Source organism: Mustela nivalis, assembly GCF_964662115.1.
Source record: "Mustela nivalis genome assembly, chromosome: 17".
Lineage (NCBI taxonomy): Eukaryota > Metazoa > Chordata > Mammalia > Carnivora > Mustelidae > Mustela > Mustela nivalis.
In genome coordinates, this window is record NC_139036.1 from 18575956 (window position 1) to 18595237 (window position 19282).

The window sequence follows — 19282 nt, forward strand, 5'->3', positions numbered from 1 at the left end:
ACACGAGAATGTAGCAGAAAGACATGTAGTGCAAGCATTCACTTCATCTCCTTTGGCACTGGAAACCCCTGCCTTGCTCTGCCCAGTTTCCAGTACCTTCCCTGGACTCAAGGATGTTTAGAAGCAAATAAATTCTGACAGTCCCAATAATATGTACTGAGGGGAAGGAGGAAGTGGAGGCTTAAAAGAAATAGAACAAGGGTTCCTACCCTAAAAAAGCTTATAATCTAGTTGGAGAGACAAACAATATACATGAAATTACTGAAAAATAATTTTAATTATCCAAATCTATAGGGAAGCAGGGGTACTGTTACGTCCACATCATTCAAAGTAACAGTTTCCCCAACTCATTTCTGAGTTTGTCTTCATTTGGTTGATGTTTTCATGCTGTTACTGCTGTCTGCAACTTTTTAAAGTAGTGGATTTAGTTTTATTATGCTTCTTTGGGGTACAAAAAATTAGCTCGCCTACAGGCACCAGAATAAGCCCCAGCTGGATGGTGGGACACCTAGATTATGAGCATACGGGTGGTAAGTATGGCATTCAAAATAACCCAGTGATGAGAATGTTCCAGGAGCACTGGTGTGGGGGGGAGGGTCTGTCAGTTAAGGATTCAAAAAAAATTTTTTTTTAAAGATTTTATTTATTGATTTGACAGGCAGAGATGGTAAGCAGGCAGAGCGGTAGGCAGAGACAGAGAGAGGGGGAAGCAGGCTCCCCACTGAGCGGAGAGCCCCATGCGGTGCTCGATCCCAGGACCCTGGAATCATGACCTGAGCCGAAGGCAGAGGCTTTAATCCACTGAGCCACCCAGGTACCCCTAAGGGTTCAACTCTTGATCTTGGCTCAGGTCTTGATCTCGGGGTCATGAGTTCAAGCCCAGAGTTGGGCTCTAGGCATGGAGCCTACTTAAAAAAAGAAGAAGAAGAAGAAGAAGGAGGAGGAGGAGGAGAAGAAGAAATAAAGAATATTCCAGGACTTACTTTGCAAATTTAATGCAGAACTGCGTAAAGTATTTCCGTGTGGAAGCCAGGTTGTCACGGATGATAGGGACATTCTGTTTAATGTGAAGAATGACAGAGGTGACATAAGGGCTCTGGTCACCAACGTGCTCCACATTCTGCCACTGCATCTGAAAATGGATATGGAGAAGAGAAACCTTTAGATCCCTCATAGGAGGACAGTCTGACCCGTTCTGGGAGAAGGGGCAGGCGGAATGGCAATGAGGCTAGAGCTTAGCCTCACACCCACCATTTTATCTTGGGCAGTGCTTCTTACCTCATCTGCCGTGGTTGACTGTGGATAAAAACATGTAAGCCCACCTTATCCTGGCCAGTGAGATGTGACTTAGGTATCTTTTCCTAACCTGTCCCTCTGATGCTTGAAATAGCCGTCCCTTCCCATTCAAGTGGCCATCTTGTAAAGGAGCCCTCACCACATAGGTGAACTGGATGGTCCTGTGGCAGTTCTGTCAGAAGAGGGGTGTGGGGGGACAGGGCAGGGGCAGCCACTTGTGAGCATGTTGGTAGCTTGGGAGAATGGAGCTGTTTGGGGCCAAGTGAAATGAAATCCAGATGAGGGCTACTTAGGTCTTTCTCTCAAGTATATTGTGAAGAGGGGAGGATTTTTGAAAAAAGGGAGCTGGACCTGATGTGACATGTGTGACTTTAACTTCAAAATAACCTGGAGTTAGGAGTAGATAAAATAAGATTAGTGAAGCTGGGTATGGGTCCATGAGGTCTGTTATACTGTTTTCTCTACTTTTGCACACAATTGAAATTTTTTCGTAATAAAACATTCAGGGGCGCCTAGGTGGCTCAGTGGGTTAAGCCTCTGCCCTCAGCTCGGGTCATGATCCCAGGGTCCTGGGATCAAGTCCCACATCAGGCTCTCTGCTCGGCAGGGAGCCTGTTTCCCCCCCTCTCTCTGTCTGTTGCTCTGCCTACTTGTGGTCTCTCTCTGTCAAATGAATAAATAAAATATTAAAAAAAAAAACATTCAAACCTTACTCCTAAAACCATTGAGATTCTGTTGGGGTTTCCATTAAGGGAAAGAAAAGAAGATCCCTGGCCATTACGAAGGAGTGGGTCAGAGGATAAGACAGTGACATGAGGAAGAGGGCGGGAAAGTGGGGCAGGGACTGTGGGTGGCAGGTGCTGGGCAGACCAGCACCACTGAGAGGACCCAAGTGATCCCTGAGCAAGCTGTGAACACAAAAGAGAGAACTGCTTGGCTCAAGCTCTAACCATATGAGAGTTGGGAGAAATGCTCTGGAAAATGTCTATAGTAAAACAGGGAAGGACGCAATGCTACAGTGCCTCTCCCACCTTGGACACAGAAGGAGGAGAGAGCCTGCGGAACAGGCAGCAAATGGGCACTTTAATCCTGAAAAGAGCAGGAATGTCCAGGAGGAGTTCTGCTGAGTCAGCCTCTCTAAGTGGAGCTGGGCTGTCTGTTAAAAAGATCCGAAGCCAAACGCACACCATATAATATGTTCATAGAAGGAAGGCAGTAGTTCTGAGGCCCTGATGTCTCTGGCAAGAAAACACCATTTTTTTTTTTTTTTTTTTATAGAGCTCTTGGGGAAAGGAAAAATTCAATACTGAAGGAACTTGTTTAAAAGTATCATATTGTGCATGAACAACTCCCCAGTGCCTGGGAAGCTTGAGTGACTCTACGTTTTGTCCTAATATTTCGTCAAATCAGCAGATATTTATATTTTAAAAGCTTTAGGTATGTGTAAGGATATAAAAAAGCAGGAAGGACTTCCATCTTCATTTTAGAGATAAGAAAATCAAGCCCTAGAGACGTTCAGTCTTATGCAAAGTTCCACAACAAAGTGCCAGAGAGGAAAAGGTCCCCAAATTTTTTATGGGGGAGAATCAGAAACAAACAATGGAGTAACAGTGGAAAGTTCTGTATTAACTGACTTTATAGTCTAATGCTTTGGTTATGTGTAATATTTTCCTCATTATCTTTTTATCTTATTCAAAAGGTTTCTTTTCCCATCTGATTTCAGAGAGTTGACCCATCCAAACAGTGAGCATCCTAGGTGAGGAGCTTAAATGAGCTCACAGGGTGAGGCCAAAACTGACAGATGCTGTTAATGTCTCTACTTCATCTTCTCCCCACGTCCGTAGCAACACCTGGAGCAGAGCATTCTGGGTAAACACAGAATCTGGGAAGGGAGTTCGATGCCCCTCTCCTCCAATGGCCATGAATGACTATTCATGAATGACTACTGTTTTCCAAGTTGGCAGCATTTTGTATTTCAACATCTCAAAAAGTTAATAGATAATTACCTGACAGAAGACAACTGTAAAAGGAGGTGGGGATGTGGCCTGTCATTGGCTACAAAGCAACTCTGAAGCCAGAATGCGTGGGATGACGGACTCTGAGTTCCTGCTGGTGAGCTAACCCCTCTTGATCACCACTGGCCATGCCAGTACACATCCACATTTGCAATATATGTGAAAAGATTTGATTTGCTTTAATACCTTAGCCAGTTATAACTCTACTGGTCAAATTAAAAGAAGTATTAGCAAAAACAAAGTAGATTTGTGATTTTAAATTTAAGTCAGCTTAATGACATAGGAAACCCATTTAAGCTGCTGGAGAACAATGAAAGTTGATGTTGGTTTTACTATTTAAAAAAGAAAAATCTGCAAAATGTAATTAGCAATGACTCCATCCAGTCACTACCTCAGATGGGTTGATGCTGGCTGTCACCCATCCCAGATGACTTAAGGTTTGAGCTGTAACCTGAATGGCCCAAGATACACACATGAGGACCCACCATAGGCAGGTCCCTTCACCTGGCACTCTGCATACATCACCTCATTTACTACTCACACATGAGCTCATTGGGTTCTCACACCAATCTTGTACATGACGAAAGTAAAAAAGCTTAACGAGGTTAAGTAACTTGCCCCAAGTTACGCAGCTGGTAAATGACAGGACAGAGACAACAAGTCTGTCTAAAGCCCAAGCATTAGAGTACCAGGCTGTTTCCTAGATGCTTGTTTTTTTAAAAAAAGGAACAAAAACACTTAATGTGCCTTAATGCAAGGTAAGCCTTATTTTTCAGGGAGATGCTAATGAAATATACAGTGACCAAGCAAAGTTCTCTTCCAAAAAAGGCAACAAAAAGTAGCTTGTACTAGAGGAACAAACATCATGAAAAGCCATCAGTAGGAATAAAAGTCCAACCTTTCCAGGTAAACTTTGCATTTGACAGTTAAAATTTACACTGCCCTACTTAAAAGGTTTTCCTTTTGTGCTTTTTGTTTGGGTGGGGCTACACAGGATTGTTCCTGTATAAACAAGAAAAACAGTTTGCCAGAGAAGCTGTGATTAAGATATAGGACTCACAGAAACAGCACGAGAGGAAATGATCGCACTAAGGTACAGAGAGAGACTGTGGGGCCGGGGCCACAACCCTGGTTTCTGCTACCTGAGGAGCAAGCGTGTGATGGATGTTAGTTACCACTTTCCAGGGAAGGCCCAGGAGATAATCACTTCCCAGCGAGAGCCCACTGCAGCAAATTCTGACCAGTCCACCAATCAGAGAACAGAGCTCTGCAATCAGTTTACTTCGGACCTTGTTCTTCTCTGTTGCTGTATGAAGCTTGGAGAGAGGCCTCTCCTGAGAAGCTACTTTTCCTCAAATTCAAATTCCTACCTATTCATTTTGAGCATGGAACTAGAGATAGAGAACACACTGACACACGTGGATTCTGGAGCTGTTTCAGACAATCGGAGTCTACTGGTGTGGTTTAGGCTGCCAGGCCACTGGGCCCCAATGACAGTCCTTGCCCAGGCAACTCACAGGCACTCGAACGCCTGTCTGGGCTACTTTTACTCCTGCAATATGCATCTGATGTATTTATAGGTACCTCGTGCGTGCACAGCAGTGGATCGAGCACTGCGTGGGAATTAAAAAGGGAAAAGGAACATTTTTTGAGCACCTGTGTGATCATGCATCACGTGGTTGACATTGTCACATTAACTTATTGTCTATAACAATACAGTAAAGGACGTAATATTACTCCTGCTTTACAGATAAGACAGACTTGAGGATAAGACGTGCTTTGGCTAATGAGGCATAACTGGTAAGTTAGCAGGGCTGAGGTCTAGAATTTGGTACATCTAACTCGAGAGTCCATGCTCCTTCCACTTTACCATGCTGCTTTCCAAAAGTGTTACCGCCCTAAATGAACTTGACATTAGCTGAAGGCATCGGAGCAAGCAAAATCTAGGTATGAGGCTGTAGATATGCAGCTGACTTGGTGGTGGTGATGGCAGTGACAGGAGGAAGACACACGTTCCTTAACTTTAAGGGGAAAAAATCAAGAAGATCCAGAATAGAAAGTGGAGTAATAAAGGCTTTAAGAAGATAAATATATGTATTTTTTACTCACTACTAGGCCAATAGAAAGGTAAATTTGTACAACATTTCTCTTTTTAAGATTTATTATTTTAGAGAGAGAGAGAGAGCGAGCGAGCAAGTGTATGCATGGAGGGGGGTGCAGAGAGGAAGCAGACTCTCCGCTGAGCTCCCCACAGGGCTCCAACTCCCAAGAGGGAGATCATGGCCTGAGCTAAAACCAAGAGTTGGATGCTTAACTGGCTGAGCCACACAGGCACCCCTGTACAACCTTTTGGAAATCTCTACCAAAAATTTTAGCATTTTACATAGCTTTTGATCTCTACAATTCCCTTTAGGACAATCTGATGTTAATAATTATGAATGTTTAGAAAATACTCACATAGTCACCCACATACGTGAGGCTGTCTATTGCCAGACTGGTTTTTTTTTAAGATTTTACTTAATTTTTTTGATGTTCTTACCATATAGCTTATTTATTTTTTTATTATGTTCTCTAGCTACTATATAGTACATAATCAGTTTCTGATGTAGTGTTCAGTGATTCATTAGTTATGTGTAACACCCAGTACCCTCCTCAATACCCATCACTCTGTTATCAATCCCAAGATTTTACTTATTTGAAAGACAGAGAGCAAGACAGCATAAGCAGGAGGGGGGCAGAGGGTAAGGGAGAAGCATGCTCCCAGCTGAGCAGGGAACCCGATGTGGGACTCTGTCCCATAGGACCTTGGGGTCATGACCTGGGCTGAAGGCAGGCGCTTACCTGACTAAGCCACCCAGGCACTCTGCCAGACTGTTTTTAAATGTAAATAATTGGAAATAATTACCAAAAGTGAATTCATCACATACATTTTAAGGGAAAGAGTACATTAGAATACTTAAAATGAGGAAATCTGGAGTCTCTGCCAGTCCAGAGTTCTAATACTGTCTGTCCAACCAGGTAAGTTACCCAACCCCTCTGAACCTCATTTTTCTTGGCTGTAAAACTGGGATGATAATATCTATAATCCATACAGTTACTAAAAGATGACACATGGAGTGCTCTTAACATAGTGCCTGACAGGTATTAATTCCATGGTAAATGTTAACCTACTGTTACTACTTAAACAACAAATACTCTGTACTATGGAAAACTATGCAATCACTATAAATTACTGTAGCTCTGAATTGAATGACACAGAAAACTCTTAAAACCTGCTAAATGGGAAAAAAGTTATGAAAGAGCACATACCGTATGAACTTATATTTTTAAAATACATGCATAAAAGACTAAAATTTATTAATTATGAGTGATTTAAATTTTCTTCTTTTAAAAAAATTGTATTTTTTTACAATGAAGGGGATATGTTTTGGTCATAATGAAAAAGGAATCCCTTGGGGAGCCTGGGTGGGGTGGCTCAGTGGGTTAAGCCTCTGCCTTCGGCTCAGGTCATGATCTCAGGGTCCTGGGATAGAGCCCCACACTGGGCTCTCTGCTCAGGAGGGAGCCTGCTTCCCTCTCTCTCTGCCTGCCTCTCTACCCACTTGTGATCTCTCTCTCTGTCAAATAAATAAATAAAATCTTAAAAGAAAAAAAAAAAAGAATGTAAAAGACATAAAAAAAAAAAGGAATCTTCTATAAAAAAAGAAAATTTTTTTTTTAAAGATTTTATTTATTTATTTGTCAGAGAGAGTGAGCACAGGCAGAGGCAGAGGGAGAAGCAGGCTCCCCGCTGAGCAAGGAGCCCCATGCGGGACTCGATCCCAGAACGCTAGGATCATGACCTGAGCTGAAGGCAGCTGCTCAACCAACTGAGCCACCCAGGCGTCCCAAGAAAGATATGTTTTGATTGTAAGTGGAAAAGTGAACTTGAGGGAGCCCGATGTGGGGCTTGATCCCAGGACCCTGAGATCATTGTCTGAACCCAAGGGAGATGCTTAATGGACTGAGCCACCCTGGAGCCCCTTGAGGATTAACCATAGAGTTCTGTTGGCCTCCTGAAATAGATCTACATTTTAATGACTGAGGAAAATGAGAACAGATTTGAGCACTGTTCTAGCTATTTCAAAATGTCTTTGGGGGACAGAAATGCAACCTCCTAAATTAGTACATGTTCACAATCTTAAAACCTAATAGAATAGAAATTACATGCCAAACTGTAAGGAAATTTAATTTGTTCAGTTTCTTTTTTTCTTTTTTTATCCCCCCCTAAGACTACCATTAATGGACAAAAGGCAAAGTGTGTTTGATGTTGGACAGAGAGATTCTTTTAACCTAGTGATGTGAGAAGCCCTAGGAAAAAGGACATAGTGAGGAAGGTACCATGTGACCTTCCTTTCTTTTTAAGGAAGCCACAGAATTTTTTTAAAAAATCCTACTTAAAAAGCCTAATTACAGTAGCTAATTGCTAAGGATTTATAGAATTTACATTTAAAAGAATTTTATATTTCCACTAAGCAATTGCCCAAGCAATTGCCTTTTCAAGAATCAGGACACTTGGTTTTATTTCTGGCTTCACTGTTATACGGTTACATGGCTTTGGGCATATTATGAAAAAGAAAATAAATGCACTAGAATGACAGTTCGTTGCTTTTCAGGGAGAAATATCCAGACTAGAATACTTGGGTTGGCCACTCAGTCCCTTTTCTCCCCTGTAGGAAAGCCATGGTGTCAGATCGAGAAGGGCTGAAGATAAATTTCAAACAGGATGCTTGTGGATACTTGAAGAGCTCGTGATCAGGGAAGCATGACTATTTACATAAATCCAGCAATACCAGGCATACACCAACTTAGGGCCCTTCCACTTTAAGGCAAATTACTTAAGCTACTTTTGCTTCAGTTTCCACGTTTGCCAAAAGGACTTACTCTGTATGTATGGCATCGTACAATCCTCCATAGAGAGACCTGAATTTGAATCCTGGCTCTCCCACATGCTAGCTAAGAGGTTTGGGACAAGGGACTTGACTTCTCTGAGTAAGTAACCTTATCTGAGAAAGGAAGAAGGAAATAATAATACAGGTACCTTGTAAATTTATTGTCAGAATTGAATGAGAATACTCCATTTGGGTGCTGATTCCTGGTAAAGTGCTCCATAATAATAACTTATTACCATCTCATGGAACTCATCTAAGAAAATAAAGCAATATGGGAGGGAAAGTAGCCTGAAAGGTCATTTTGACAGAAGTTACCCACAACATTACTGTAATCTCAAAGTCAGAACTTCAGAGAGACCATTAAACTCTTTTTCTTATTTCACATCTGCCATAGCGGCCTGGCCTGTTTAAGGCTATTCCTGTGTATTTCTACCAAGCTGTGCCACTCTGTTTTCCTCTCCTTTTCCAGCAGCAGGGTTCTTGTCTATAGTTGGGGAGCTAATAGCTAGATGTGGGCATTTCCTATTTCTGACCTGCCTTCGATCAGCTACAGGATGCTACTTGTTAAAGTAAAAAGCCCTGGGGCACCTGGGTGGCTCAGTCCTTAAGCGGCTGTCTTCACCCGGGTCATGAACCAGGGTCCTGGGATTGAGCCCCACATCGGGCTTCCTGCTTAGTGGGAAGCCTGCTTCTCCCTCTCCCCCTGCTTGTGTTCCCTCTCTTGCTATGTGTCTGTCAAATAAATAAATAAAATCTTCAAAAAAATAAAAATAAATAAAATAAGAATCTCTTTATTGAGACACCTAGGTGGCTCAGTGGGTTAGTGTCTGTGTTTAGCTCGGGTCATGATCTCAGGGTCCTGGGATCAAGCCCCGCATCAGGCTCCCTGATCAGTGGGGAGACTGCTTCTCCATCTGCCTGCTGCTCCCCCTACTTGTGCTCTCTGACAAATAAATATAAAAACTTCAAAAAAAAAAAAAATAAAAGGACCCCTATTACTGAGTACTATCAAGGAGCACCATATCTTCAACAGCCCTGTATGCACCTAAACATTTCAATCTATGATCCTGCCATTTCCTATAACAATACTCTATGTCTACCAGCTCCATCCTAGGGTCATCTATATCTCACTTTGTCACCATTCTTTGGTCAAATGGGTGTCTCCAAAATTTAGTTCTGTCTTCTTCTTGTCCTCTTTACCTTCAAAGTCATTCAGGGAATACTACATATGTTAAGCTATGCCTTGGAGATCCAAAAATGAACAGACACAGCCCTCAATCTGTTTAAAGCTTAAGAAGGGAGACAGCTATAATAAAATAGAAAGGCAGTCTAGGTATGTGGTGTTTTTAGGGAGAAGAACACTGTGGGTGAGACAAAAAAAAGTGGTGACACTGTAAGAGATCAATTGTTTATTATTATTATTATTATTATTATTATTTGAGAGGGAGTGGGAGGGACAAAGGGAGAGGGAGAGAGAGAATTTTAAGCAGGCTCCATATCCAGTGTGGAGCCCAACACGGGGCTCGCTCTCATAACCCTGAGATCAAGAGTTGGATGCTTAACTGACTGAGCCACCCAGGCACCCCTGCCAGAGATCAAAATAGCCAAAACAATCTTGAAAAGAACAAGGAGGATTCATATTTCCTGATTTTAAAGCTTGCCACAAAGCTACAATAATCAAAACAGTGTGGTACTGGCATAAGGACAGACATAGAGATCAATGGAATAAACGGAAAGTCCAGAAATAAACCTGTGTATCTATGATCAACTGATTTTGGACAACAAGAGTATTAAGACCATCTAATGGGTAAAGAATAGTCTTTTCAACAAACGGTACTGGGATGGCTGTAAATCTACATGCGATGAAATGAAGTTGAATCCTTACTTCACACCATATACAAAAATTAATTCAAAATGGACTGAAGGCCCAAATGTAAGAGCTAAAACTATAAACAGTCTACAAGAAAATACAGGTATAAGTCTTTGTAATTCTGGATTAGGCAATGGTATCTTATATAGGACACCAAAAGTATAGCACCAAAAGATAAAATACAAAGATTGGACTTCAACAAAACTAAAAACTTCAGTGTTTCAAATAACAAATAACTGAGTGTGTGTTGAATCTAAGCACCTTGGGGTAAGGTCCATGTCTTTCCCAGCATAATCATAATCAAGAAAGTGAAAAGACAACCCACAGAAACGGAGAACATATTTGCAAATCATGTATCTGGTAAGGGGTCTAGTATTCAGACTATTAAGGAACTTTTACAACTCAACAAAGAGACAACCCAATTTAAAAATGGGTAAAGTGGGGACGTCTGGGTGGCTCAGTTGGTTAAGCAGCTGCCTTCGGCTCAGGTCATGATCCCAGCGTCCAGGGATGGAGTCCCACATCGGGCTCCTTGCTCAGCAGGGAGCTTGCTTCTCCCTCTGTCTCTGCCTGCCATTCTGTCTGCCTGTGCTCGCTCGCTCTCCCTCTCTCTCTCTGACGAATAAATAAAATCTTAAAAAAAAAAAAAAAATGGGCAAAGTGGATGCCTGAGTGGCTCAGTCGGTTAAGCCTCTGCCTTCACCTCAGGTCATGTTCCCAGGGTTCTGGGATCAAGTCCCGCATTGGGCTCCTTGCTCTGTGGGGCGTCTGCTTCCCCCTCTCCCTCTGTTGCTTGTGCCCTCCCTGTCAAATAAATAAATAAAAATTTTTTAAAAATGCCACTTCCTCAAGAAGACTTTCTTCGCTTCCCTCCTTGATACGAACAGAGAGATGAACTCTCTCCTCTTTTAAAAGAGAGCGTATTTTGTACTTTTCTTATAGTAGTGATTTTCCCATACCTAATACTGCTGTTATTTGAGCAGTCCTCTCGTCTCACACATCTCTTACCCCACACTTTCCGAAATCTAAGCACCTTGGGGTAAGGTCCATGTCTTTCCCAGCTTTGCAGCTCCCAGCACTGTGCTGGGTAGAGTCCGAACTGAACTGCCCAACTAACGGTAAAAATGATGGAATTGGGAGACAAAAATAAGCATTATCGCAACACAAGTTTTAAGAAGTCCTAAAGAAACCACACAAAAGGGCGCCTGGGTGGCTCAGTGGGTTGAGTCGCTGCCTTTGGCTCGGGTCATGATCTCAGGGTCCTGGGATCCAGTCCCGCATCAGGCTCTCTGCTCAGCAGGGAGCCTGCTTCCTCCTCTCTCTCTCTGCCTGCCTCTCCATCTACTTGTGATCTCTCTCTGTCAAATGAATAAATAAAATCTTAAAAAAAAAAAAAAAGAAACCACACAAAACAGGACACAGGAACAAATAACTGAGTGTGTGTTGAATCAATCTGTGACCACTTGGCTTGTTTATATCTGGTCATTTTCATCACATGGATCTCATTTCACTAGAACTCCAGAAGACTCAGACAAAGAGTAATGGTCTCCCAGCTGCTGCGTTCCCTAGTCTGTGGTTTTCCTATGATATAAACAAAAGATTCTGGAGGTATGGTCTCTGTTAATATTTGCTGGTGTGGGTCTGGGGGAGAAATGGGTGGTGGTGGGGGGAGTGTGAGGGAAATCCACTAATGAACTGACAGTTCATATAAGCAGCACCTGGAGTGTTAAACTTGCCTACAACTGTTATTTTACTAGGGGGGAAAAAAATCCACTCTTCCTTTGGTAAATGTAAAATTCTTTTACCAGCTGCATTCCGATCTAAAGTGTGTGGCAGTCCAGGAGAGATGGCAGCTGGAACAGATCACATGCAGACACAGTGAATGTTCACCAGCAGCTAGGGGATAATCAGAGCCCAAAGAATGAATCTTCAGAGCCACATTCCTTTAAGAAAATGGGTTAGCCTCAATTTGCCTGCTCACATGCTACTCATAAACACTGAGAATCCTGGAAATACACATCCACATCTGATTGGTGGAAGGATCAATCTTTTGAATCGAAACTCTGTGACATCAGCAATTCTGGACTTCCCACTTAGCTTCATAAAACCCTGTAGCTTAAGCTTTGGTTTTAATCCTATTTTTGTTAAATATTTATGATCTACTACAAAACTAAATTCAGACCAAATGTGTGCTTACACAACCCTGTGACACGGCCACTGCTCCTGACCGGAGGGAAAGAGCAGCAACACGGATTGGCACCAGGCCAATCACCTTCTTCATGCCCTATCCTTGCCACACTGGGGGGCAGAGAGCTGCATTTCACGTACTGATGAGATCACCCGGGCCCACAGAGGTTAAGTTGTTTGCTCAATACCCCCAGAGGAAGAATGAGGAGAGTTCGGTCCATCTGACTCCAAAGCCAGTGTTTTTTCCACTGTACTCTGCTACTGTCCAGTGGGTTCCAGAGTTCTTTCTTTCTCCAGAAAACTGCTACAAGAATCTGATACCTCAAGAACAGGCATTGGCAAACTTTTTCTGTAAAGGGCCAGTCAGTATTTTAGGCTTTTTGAGCCATATGGTCTCATAGTTTGCTGACCCCTGCTCTAGAAATTCTAGCGTAGATAGCCTCATGTTATTTGGATTAAAGAATCAAGAAAGAACTGCCCATTTCCAACTTAATTAATCAATGAACAAGAGAGTCTTCCATAGGCTGTATGGTCCATGCAATTCAGGAATTTGGGTACTTTTAGGAAGAAAAGGGTGCATCAAAGCCGACAAGAGAGTCTTCCATAGGCTGTATGGTCCATGCAATTCAGGAATTTGGGTACTTTTAGGAAGAAAAGGGTGCATCAAAACCGAACAGTAACATAAGGCAGCATGTGCTCCAGGAAGAGACGGAGCCCGACCGATGCGCCACCATGACAGCAGGAAACCAAGGTCCACAATTTGATCAAATATTATTGTGCTGATACTGGAGCTCAGAAAGAGTAAGAAGTTACTGCTGTAAGCACTAACAAAAACGCCCATTCTGGTGAGACCCCTTTAAGGTTTTTCACATGTGTCAGATGCTCAACAAAGACGTACCAAACATACCTACTCCCTGTCTTATTCTCAGAGGACAAGCAATTGGCCTAAGGCACAAGATAAATTCATCTCCTAGAGGCCTTTCGGTCTCCTCCCAGCTGACACTTGAAGCAGTGAAGAACCCGAAGAAGCCACTGGCCAGGGATGATAGCAAGCACCTGTGGTCACTCTTGGAGGACTAAGAAGAAGCTCTTCCCCAACCTCACCTTGCTCATGGCAGTCAGGGCAGGATCGCAGGCAGCATCCAGATCTTGGACCAACAACTGGATGCTGCTAGAGATGACACTGCAAATCAAACAAATTATAGTGGTCATCACTTAATAATTTTTTAAAAATTTATTTATTTATTTATTTAACACAGAGAGAGAGAGAGAGAGACAGTGAGAGAAGGAACACAAGCAGGGGGAGTGGGAGAGGGAGAAGCAGGCTTCCCACTGAGCAGGGAGCCGGACGGCAGGGCTTGATCCCAGAACCTTGTGATCATGACCTGAGCTGAAGGCAGATGCTTAATGCCTGAGCCACCCAGGCACCCCGGAGGTCATCACTTTAAAGAAATAACTTTTTGAATGACTAACACAGCCCCATATCAAAATCAGTTTCATCATTTCATCAGAAAAACTCGAATTTGCTTTCAAAAAGGAATGGATGACAACGAGGAACGTCTTGGCTCTTCATTCTTGCTTGCATGTCCTGGTCTTATTTGGGTGTGTCCCCCACGGAGTCAGGTCGAAAAATTTCACGGCTAGTCTCCCTAATCACTCCACTCAGAATCCCTCCTTCACTTCTTCCTCTAAGAGCACCTGTTCGTTCAAAATGTTTAAATGAGAACTTGGGGGGGGGGGGAGCTGGGAAAAGGAGAGGAAATGATCTAAGAAGAGAATCCTGATTTTTCCTTAGTAATGGCCTACCTTAATCTCATTTACTGACCACACACACACACAAAAAATACTGCAAGGCAACACTAGTGAAAGAACTATTCTGAGAAGGCTTTACAGTTTGAACTTCTTGGATAGACACCCTCTACCCCAACCATCCCCCTCCCCCCACCTGGCTAAAATCAAGCTGCTCACACTTTGTGTTCTAAGACACTGAAGTGGAGCTGACCCTCTGTGGATTTGGGGTGGCGTGGGAGGCAGACAGGAGGACTTGGACTTGCCTTCCTGCAGGGATGGTCAAGGGAGGATTTCTTCTCTTTCGTTATTTTAGATAGGGCAACAATAAAGACCCTGTTAAGCTAAAAATGACTGCCTCTGAGCAGGGCAAATGGGAGGCAGCTGCGCTAGTTTCTGATGCTTCTTCTTACTGGCTGCTGAAGAATAATCCTCATTCAACAAGGGGCCCTGGAAACCTCTTAGGTTCTGTGGTGGCCGAAAGCTGACAGTCCAAGACATGTTGCTTTGTGGGGGGTAAAGGGCAGGCCTTAAGCAAGTATGTGCAAGGTACGTACGTGCTGAACGTATCCATTTCTCCAGTCAGATTGATTCGTTCAGTCAGACTTACATCAACTTTTTCCTTGAGTTTTTCTTCTAGCTATTAAAAATGAGAGAAAAACATGCTTAACAATGATCCAAAGGAGTATCATCATAAGAGCACGTAATATTTACTGAGTTTGATGATTCAGGTACAATTCTGGGCACTTTTCCTGTCCTGACTCACTTCATTCTCACAATCCCATGAGGTAGATTCTACTATTATCTTCATTTTACAGAAGAGAAAATAGAGGTGTGACAGCAGTGCCGGGAGTCAAACTTCCTCCATAACCTTTGCCCTTTAGCACTGGGCTGTAATTGTCTCTTATGACACACTGACAATTCATTTCATTAATTTTAAAAAGACCCCAGTTTTCAGGATCCTCCCTGCTCCATGAACTGAATGCAGGCTCACTCACCAGCACTGGAAGCCTCTGGCGGTGAGCGGTAGTAAAACCAGTTCAAGTATTCACTGAGTGCTCCGACAGGCCACCCACTATGTTAAGGTGTTGGGGATACCGAGGTAAACAAAAGAAACACAGTCTGCCTTCGTCAGCCTACAGCCAAACAGGGAAACACTGGCCACGCTCCCAGCCGCCTCAAAGAAAAAGACAACTGACCAAGAATTGTAAACATCTCAGAGCATCCCAGGAACTGACTCACCCAACACTCCCAAAGCCATTGATTACACAAACTCAAGAATAATGAGTATTTTGTCTTAAATTTAAAAATGCTCTTAGGGGTGTGTAAATTCGTGTATCCTTTCAGAAGGTAATTTGTTTAAAAAGCAGAAATGTAAATACACATACTCTTTAAAACAGCAATTTCAATTCACATCTAGAAATAGACTTCGACGAGAATGAGTATGATATACAAAGATCCCTGAGTACTCTTTGCAGCATTCATGAATTCAACCACAATTTTCAGAAAGCCTGTTTTGTGCCCAGCTCTGCAACAAGAGTATATATGAGTTACTAAGTGAACAAGACAGAGAAGATACTCTTTCCATGAAGCTTCCATTCTGATCTTGTTTATGTTAGTGACAAAACTGGAAACCATCCACATGCTTATAAGGGACCGATAAAGCAAATTACAGTAAAGGCTTTCAAGGCTTCAACTCTTCAGTGGCCTTTTCCTGTTACACTGAAAAAAAATTCAAACTTTCTAACTATGATTTGGGTTCCGTCAGGCTCTCTGGCTCACATCTTCTTCCCCCCTTGCCTGTTTGGCTTCACTTTGTGATGTAACTTAAGGTCCTGGAACATACCAAGTTCACACACACCTCCTCAGGGCCTTCATACTTCACACTTCCTGCTTTGTCTTCCTGAAATGCTCCTTGCTCACCCTTCCTAACCGGTTCCCTTGCTTTGCCACTCCCTACCTCCCAACCCTTCCACACTCCTCACCTGGCAGTCTCCTTTGCCCACCCTCCGTCTCTGCTTCAATATCACCTCTCCTCAGAGATGCCCTCCTTGACCAGCTACTTCAGTAGACAACTCCCTACCTAGCACTCGCCACAAAACTGAAGTTACATCTTGGCTACTTATTACTGTCTTGGCTCCTCCTTTAATTCTAAATTCCTTGACAGTAAAAAACAATCTACTTTGTTCACTGTTAATTAATGCCAAATACAGTGCCTGGTCCTTACCACAGTAAGTGCTTCCTGAAGAGCTCTTGGATGAAGGAACGCAATAACAGGTGTAAAAGTGTTACACAATTAATGAACCGATATCAATAATTGGTATTGTTTAAATTTTTATTTTCCAATTCTTGTCTCTGGTTTCTTCTTCCATTTCTTTTTGCCCTCTTCCTGCAATTTTTTTCCTAAGGAAACTGGATTGTTTGGATTCTCTCTAGAATTTCCTACAGGTTGGATTTTGTTGATTGTAACCATGAGGTATTAACATGTTCTTCTGTTCCTTGTATTTTCTGTAAATTGTAATTTGATGTAGAAGCCTGATCAGATTCAGGTTCTTCTCTCGCTCTCTCATTTTAAGAAACCTATTTCATGATGGTGTTGTGCTTTTTTTTTTTTTTTTAAAGACTTTACTTATTTATTTCTTATGGAGAGAGAATGAGAGAGCACAAGCCGGCGGAGCAGAAAGCAGAGGGAGAAGCCGGTTCCCTGCTGAGCAAGAAGCCCAATGAGGGACTTGATCCCAGAACTGTGATTAGGACTTGAGCCAAAGGCTGAGAGGCTCACCTGACTAAGCCACCCAGGCATCCTGGTGTTGTGTACTTTTATCAGGAGATACATGATGCTTGTCTCTTTTTTGTAATGTCAGCAGCCATTGATGGTCAATGCCAGATCCCTTATTTCATTAGGAGATATAAAAGAATGATATTCTAATTCTATTCTTCTTCATTTACTAGCTGAAATTCTGCTTTATAATGAGGTATTTCCTGGGGCTGCGGGTGGCTCAGTTGGCTAAGCGTCTGCTGGTCCTCCCTCTGCCCTGCTTGTGTTCTCTGTCTCACTTAAATAAATAAAATCTTAAAAAAGAGAGAGAGAGAGAGATATTTCCCATTGTCAATGATTTCCTTAATCTGAGGTATAAGTTCAATAGGAAAGAAAGGTTAAGAACTTTCCCTTTATTTACCAGTATTCAAATCATATCAGTGGTTTCTTAGGCTCTTCGAAGATAGTGCACTAAGAAAAGAGAAATCATCAAACCACATGGATATAAACATATCTGATGTTTTCGGTGCATTGCAGTTAACTTCTCATTGATGTTTACACAGCCCACCTCTGACCAGCAGAGCTTATTCCTTGGCTCCTGTGTTAGGTTCTTAGACTGCTCTCACAAATCACTATAAAACGTGGTGGCTCAAAACAGAAGTTAATTCTCTCATAGTTCCAGAAGCCAGAAGCCCAAAATAAGGTGTTGGCAGGGTTGGTTCCTTCTAGAAGTTCTGAGGGAGAAACTATTCCACTCTCTTCTATCTTCTGGTTGCTGGCAATCCTTGGTGTCCCTTGGCTTATAGGCACATCACTCCAATCTCTGCCTCTTTCTTCATGTGGCTTTCTTCCCTGTGTTGGTTAGATCTCCCTTTCCTAAGGATGCCAGTCATTGGATTTTAGTCCTTGGATTGGATTAGGGTTCACCCTAAATGCAAGATAATCTCTTGTTGAGATCCTAACTTGACTACAGCTTCAAAGACCCTATTTCTGAACAGGGTCACATTTACAGGTATTGGGAGTTAAGACTTGGGCATATCCACACATCCTTTTGTACAAGAAGCCCATTATGGCTCCTGAATCCCTCTGAAATGACTGTCACCATCTTTGATATTTTTCTTGCTTTTTGCATGACATGATGCTCCAGGCTCACCTTGTACATTTCCTCTCCCAGACCCGCAATTACTCAATTCTCAAGGAATCTCTGGTTTCTTTTAGGGGACAATGGTATTTAGAGATCACAATATAGGTGCTAAGAATGACTTTTTTTTTTTTTTTTAAAGATTTATTTGCTTGACAGAGAGAGAGAGATCATACGTAGGCAGAGAGATAAGCAGAGAAAGAGGGGGAAACAGGCTCCCCGCTGAGCAGAGAGCCTGATTGCTGGGCTTGATCCCAGGACCCTGAGATCATGACCTGAGCCGAAGGCAGAGGCTTAACCCACTGAGCCACCCAGGTGCCCCTAAGAATGACTTTTATGATCAGTAAAAATAATCTTCACTAGGGACACCTGGGTGGTTCAGTCAGTTAAGCATCTGCCTTTGGCTCAGGTTATGATCCCAGGGTCCTGGGATTGAGTCCCAAATTGGCTCCTTGTTCATCGGGGAGCCTGCTTCTCCCTCTGCCTCCTGCTTCCCCTGCTTGTGTGCGCGCGCGCACGCTCTCTCTGACAAATAAATAAAATCTTAGAAAAAAAACTTCACTAAATAACAAAAAAATTGGCTACATCTATCATGAGTCATCAAAATGATCTTTGGTCTACTAGTACTTCTAGAACTTTTAAGAATCTGTTGTAGAAAAATAACAAAAAACATATTAGATGTTCTTTGTAGGAGTACTTTAGAAGCAAAATCCTGAAACAGCATAAACAATTATGAGGGATACTGTGAAATAATTAATGGTATTATCCCTTAATGAAATATTATGTAACAATTAATAATGCTGCTAATAAAGACATTATAGAAACAGGAGAAATGCTAGTGCTGTGATGTTAATAAAAACAACAAAGGGATATGAGACTGAATTAAGTTAAGATGATAGCATACAAAACTATGTTTATGAAAAAGGACTGAAAGAAGTATTCCAAATGGCTAATACGATTATGTGATGATGATGGAATTAAGAGTCATCATTTTTATGTTTTTCCCCCCTTTGGTTCCACGGTCATTTTGCTTTTCTTTTTAATTTTTCAAATTATTTATTTATTTATTTACTTAATTGACTTTTATTTTTAAAATACTCGTGCGTGCGTGTGTGTGTGTGTGTGTGTGTACACACACGTGTGCATGTGCACACGCGCATGCATCTTCCTTTCCTGCACACATCCAAAACAGTTAAATAGACAGCATTTCTTCAACACCAAACTCTGGGACCTCTGTCTTGGAGGTCCTCACAGACACTGCCATCCTGCCCTGGGAGTTCTTGGGGCTAAAGGGAG

At 42.4% G+C, this 19282-nt stretch overlaps 1 protein-coding gene across 2 annotated transcripts in view; it reads right to left on the reverse strand.

The window, feature by feature from the left end:
* The window catches only part of VPS53 (VPS53 subunit of GARP complex), a 137702-nt gene that overhangs the window by 25133 nt on the left and 93287 nt on the right, over positions 1-19282 (reverse strand). For both annotated transcript variants that reach the window (XM_082707067.1, XM_082707068.1), the window contains exons 16-18: positions 14645-14727; positions 13404-13482; positions 984-1132 (exon numbers count right to left, since the gene is read on the reverse strand). In XM_082707067.1, coding sequence (XP_082563193.1) covers positions 984-1132; positions 13404-13482; positions 14645-14727 — 311 coding nt within the window. The remainder of the gene's footprint in view (positions 1-983; positions 1133-13403; positions 13483-14644; positions 14728-19282) is intronic.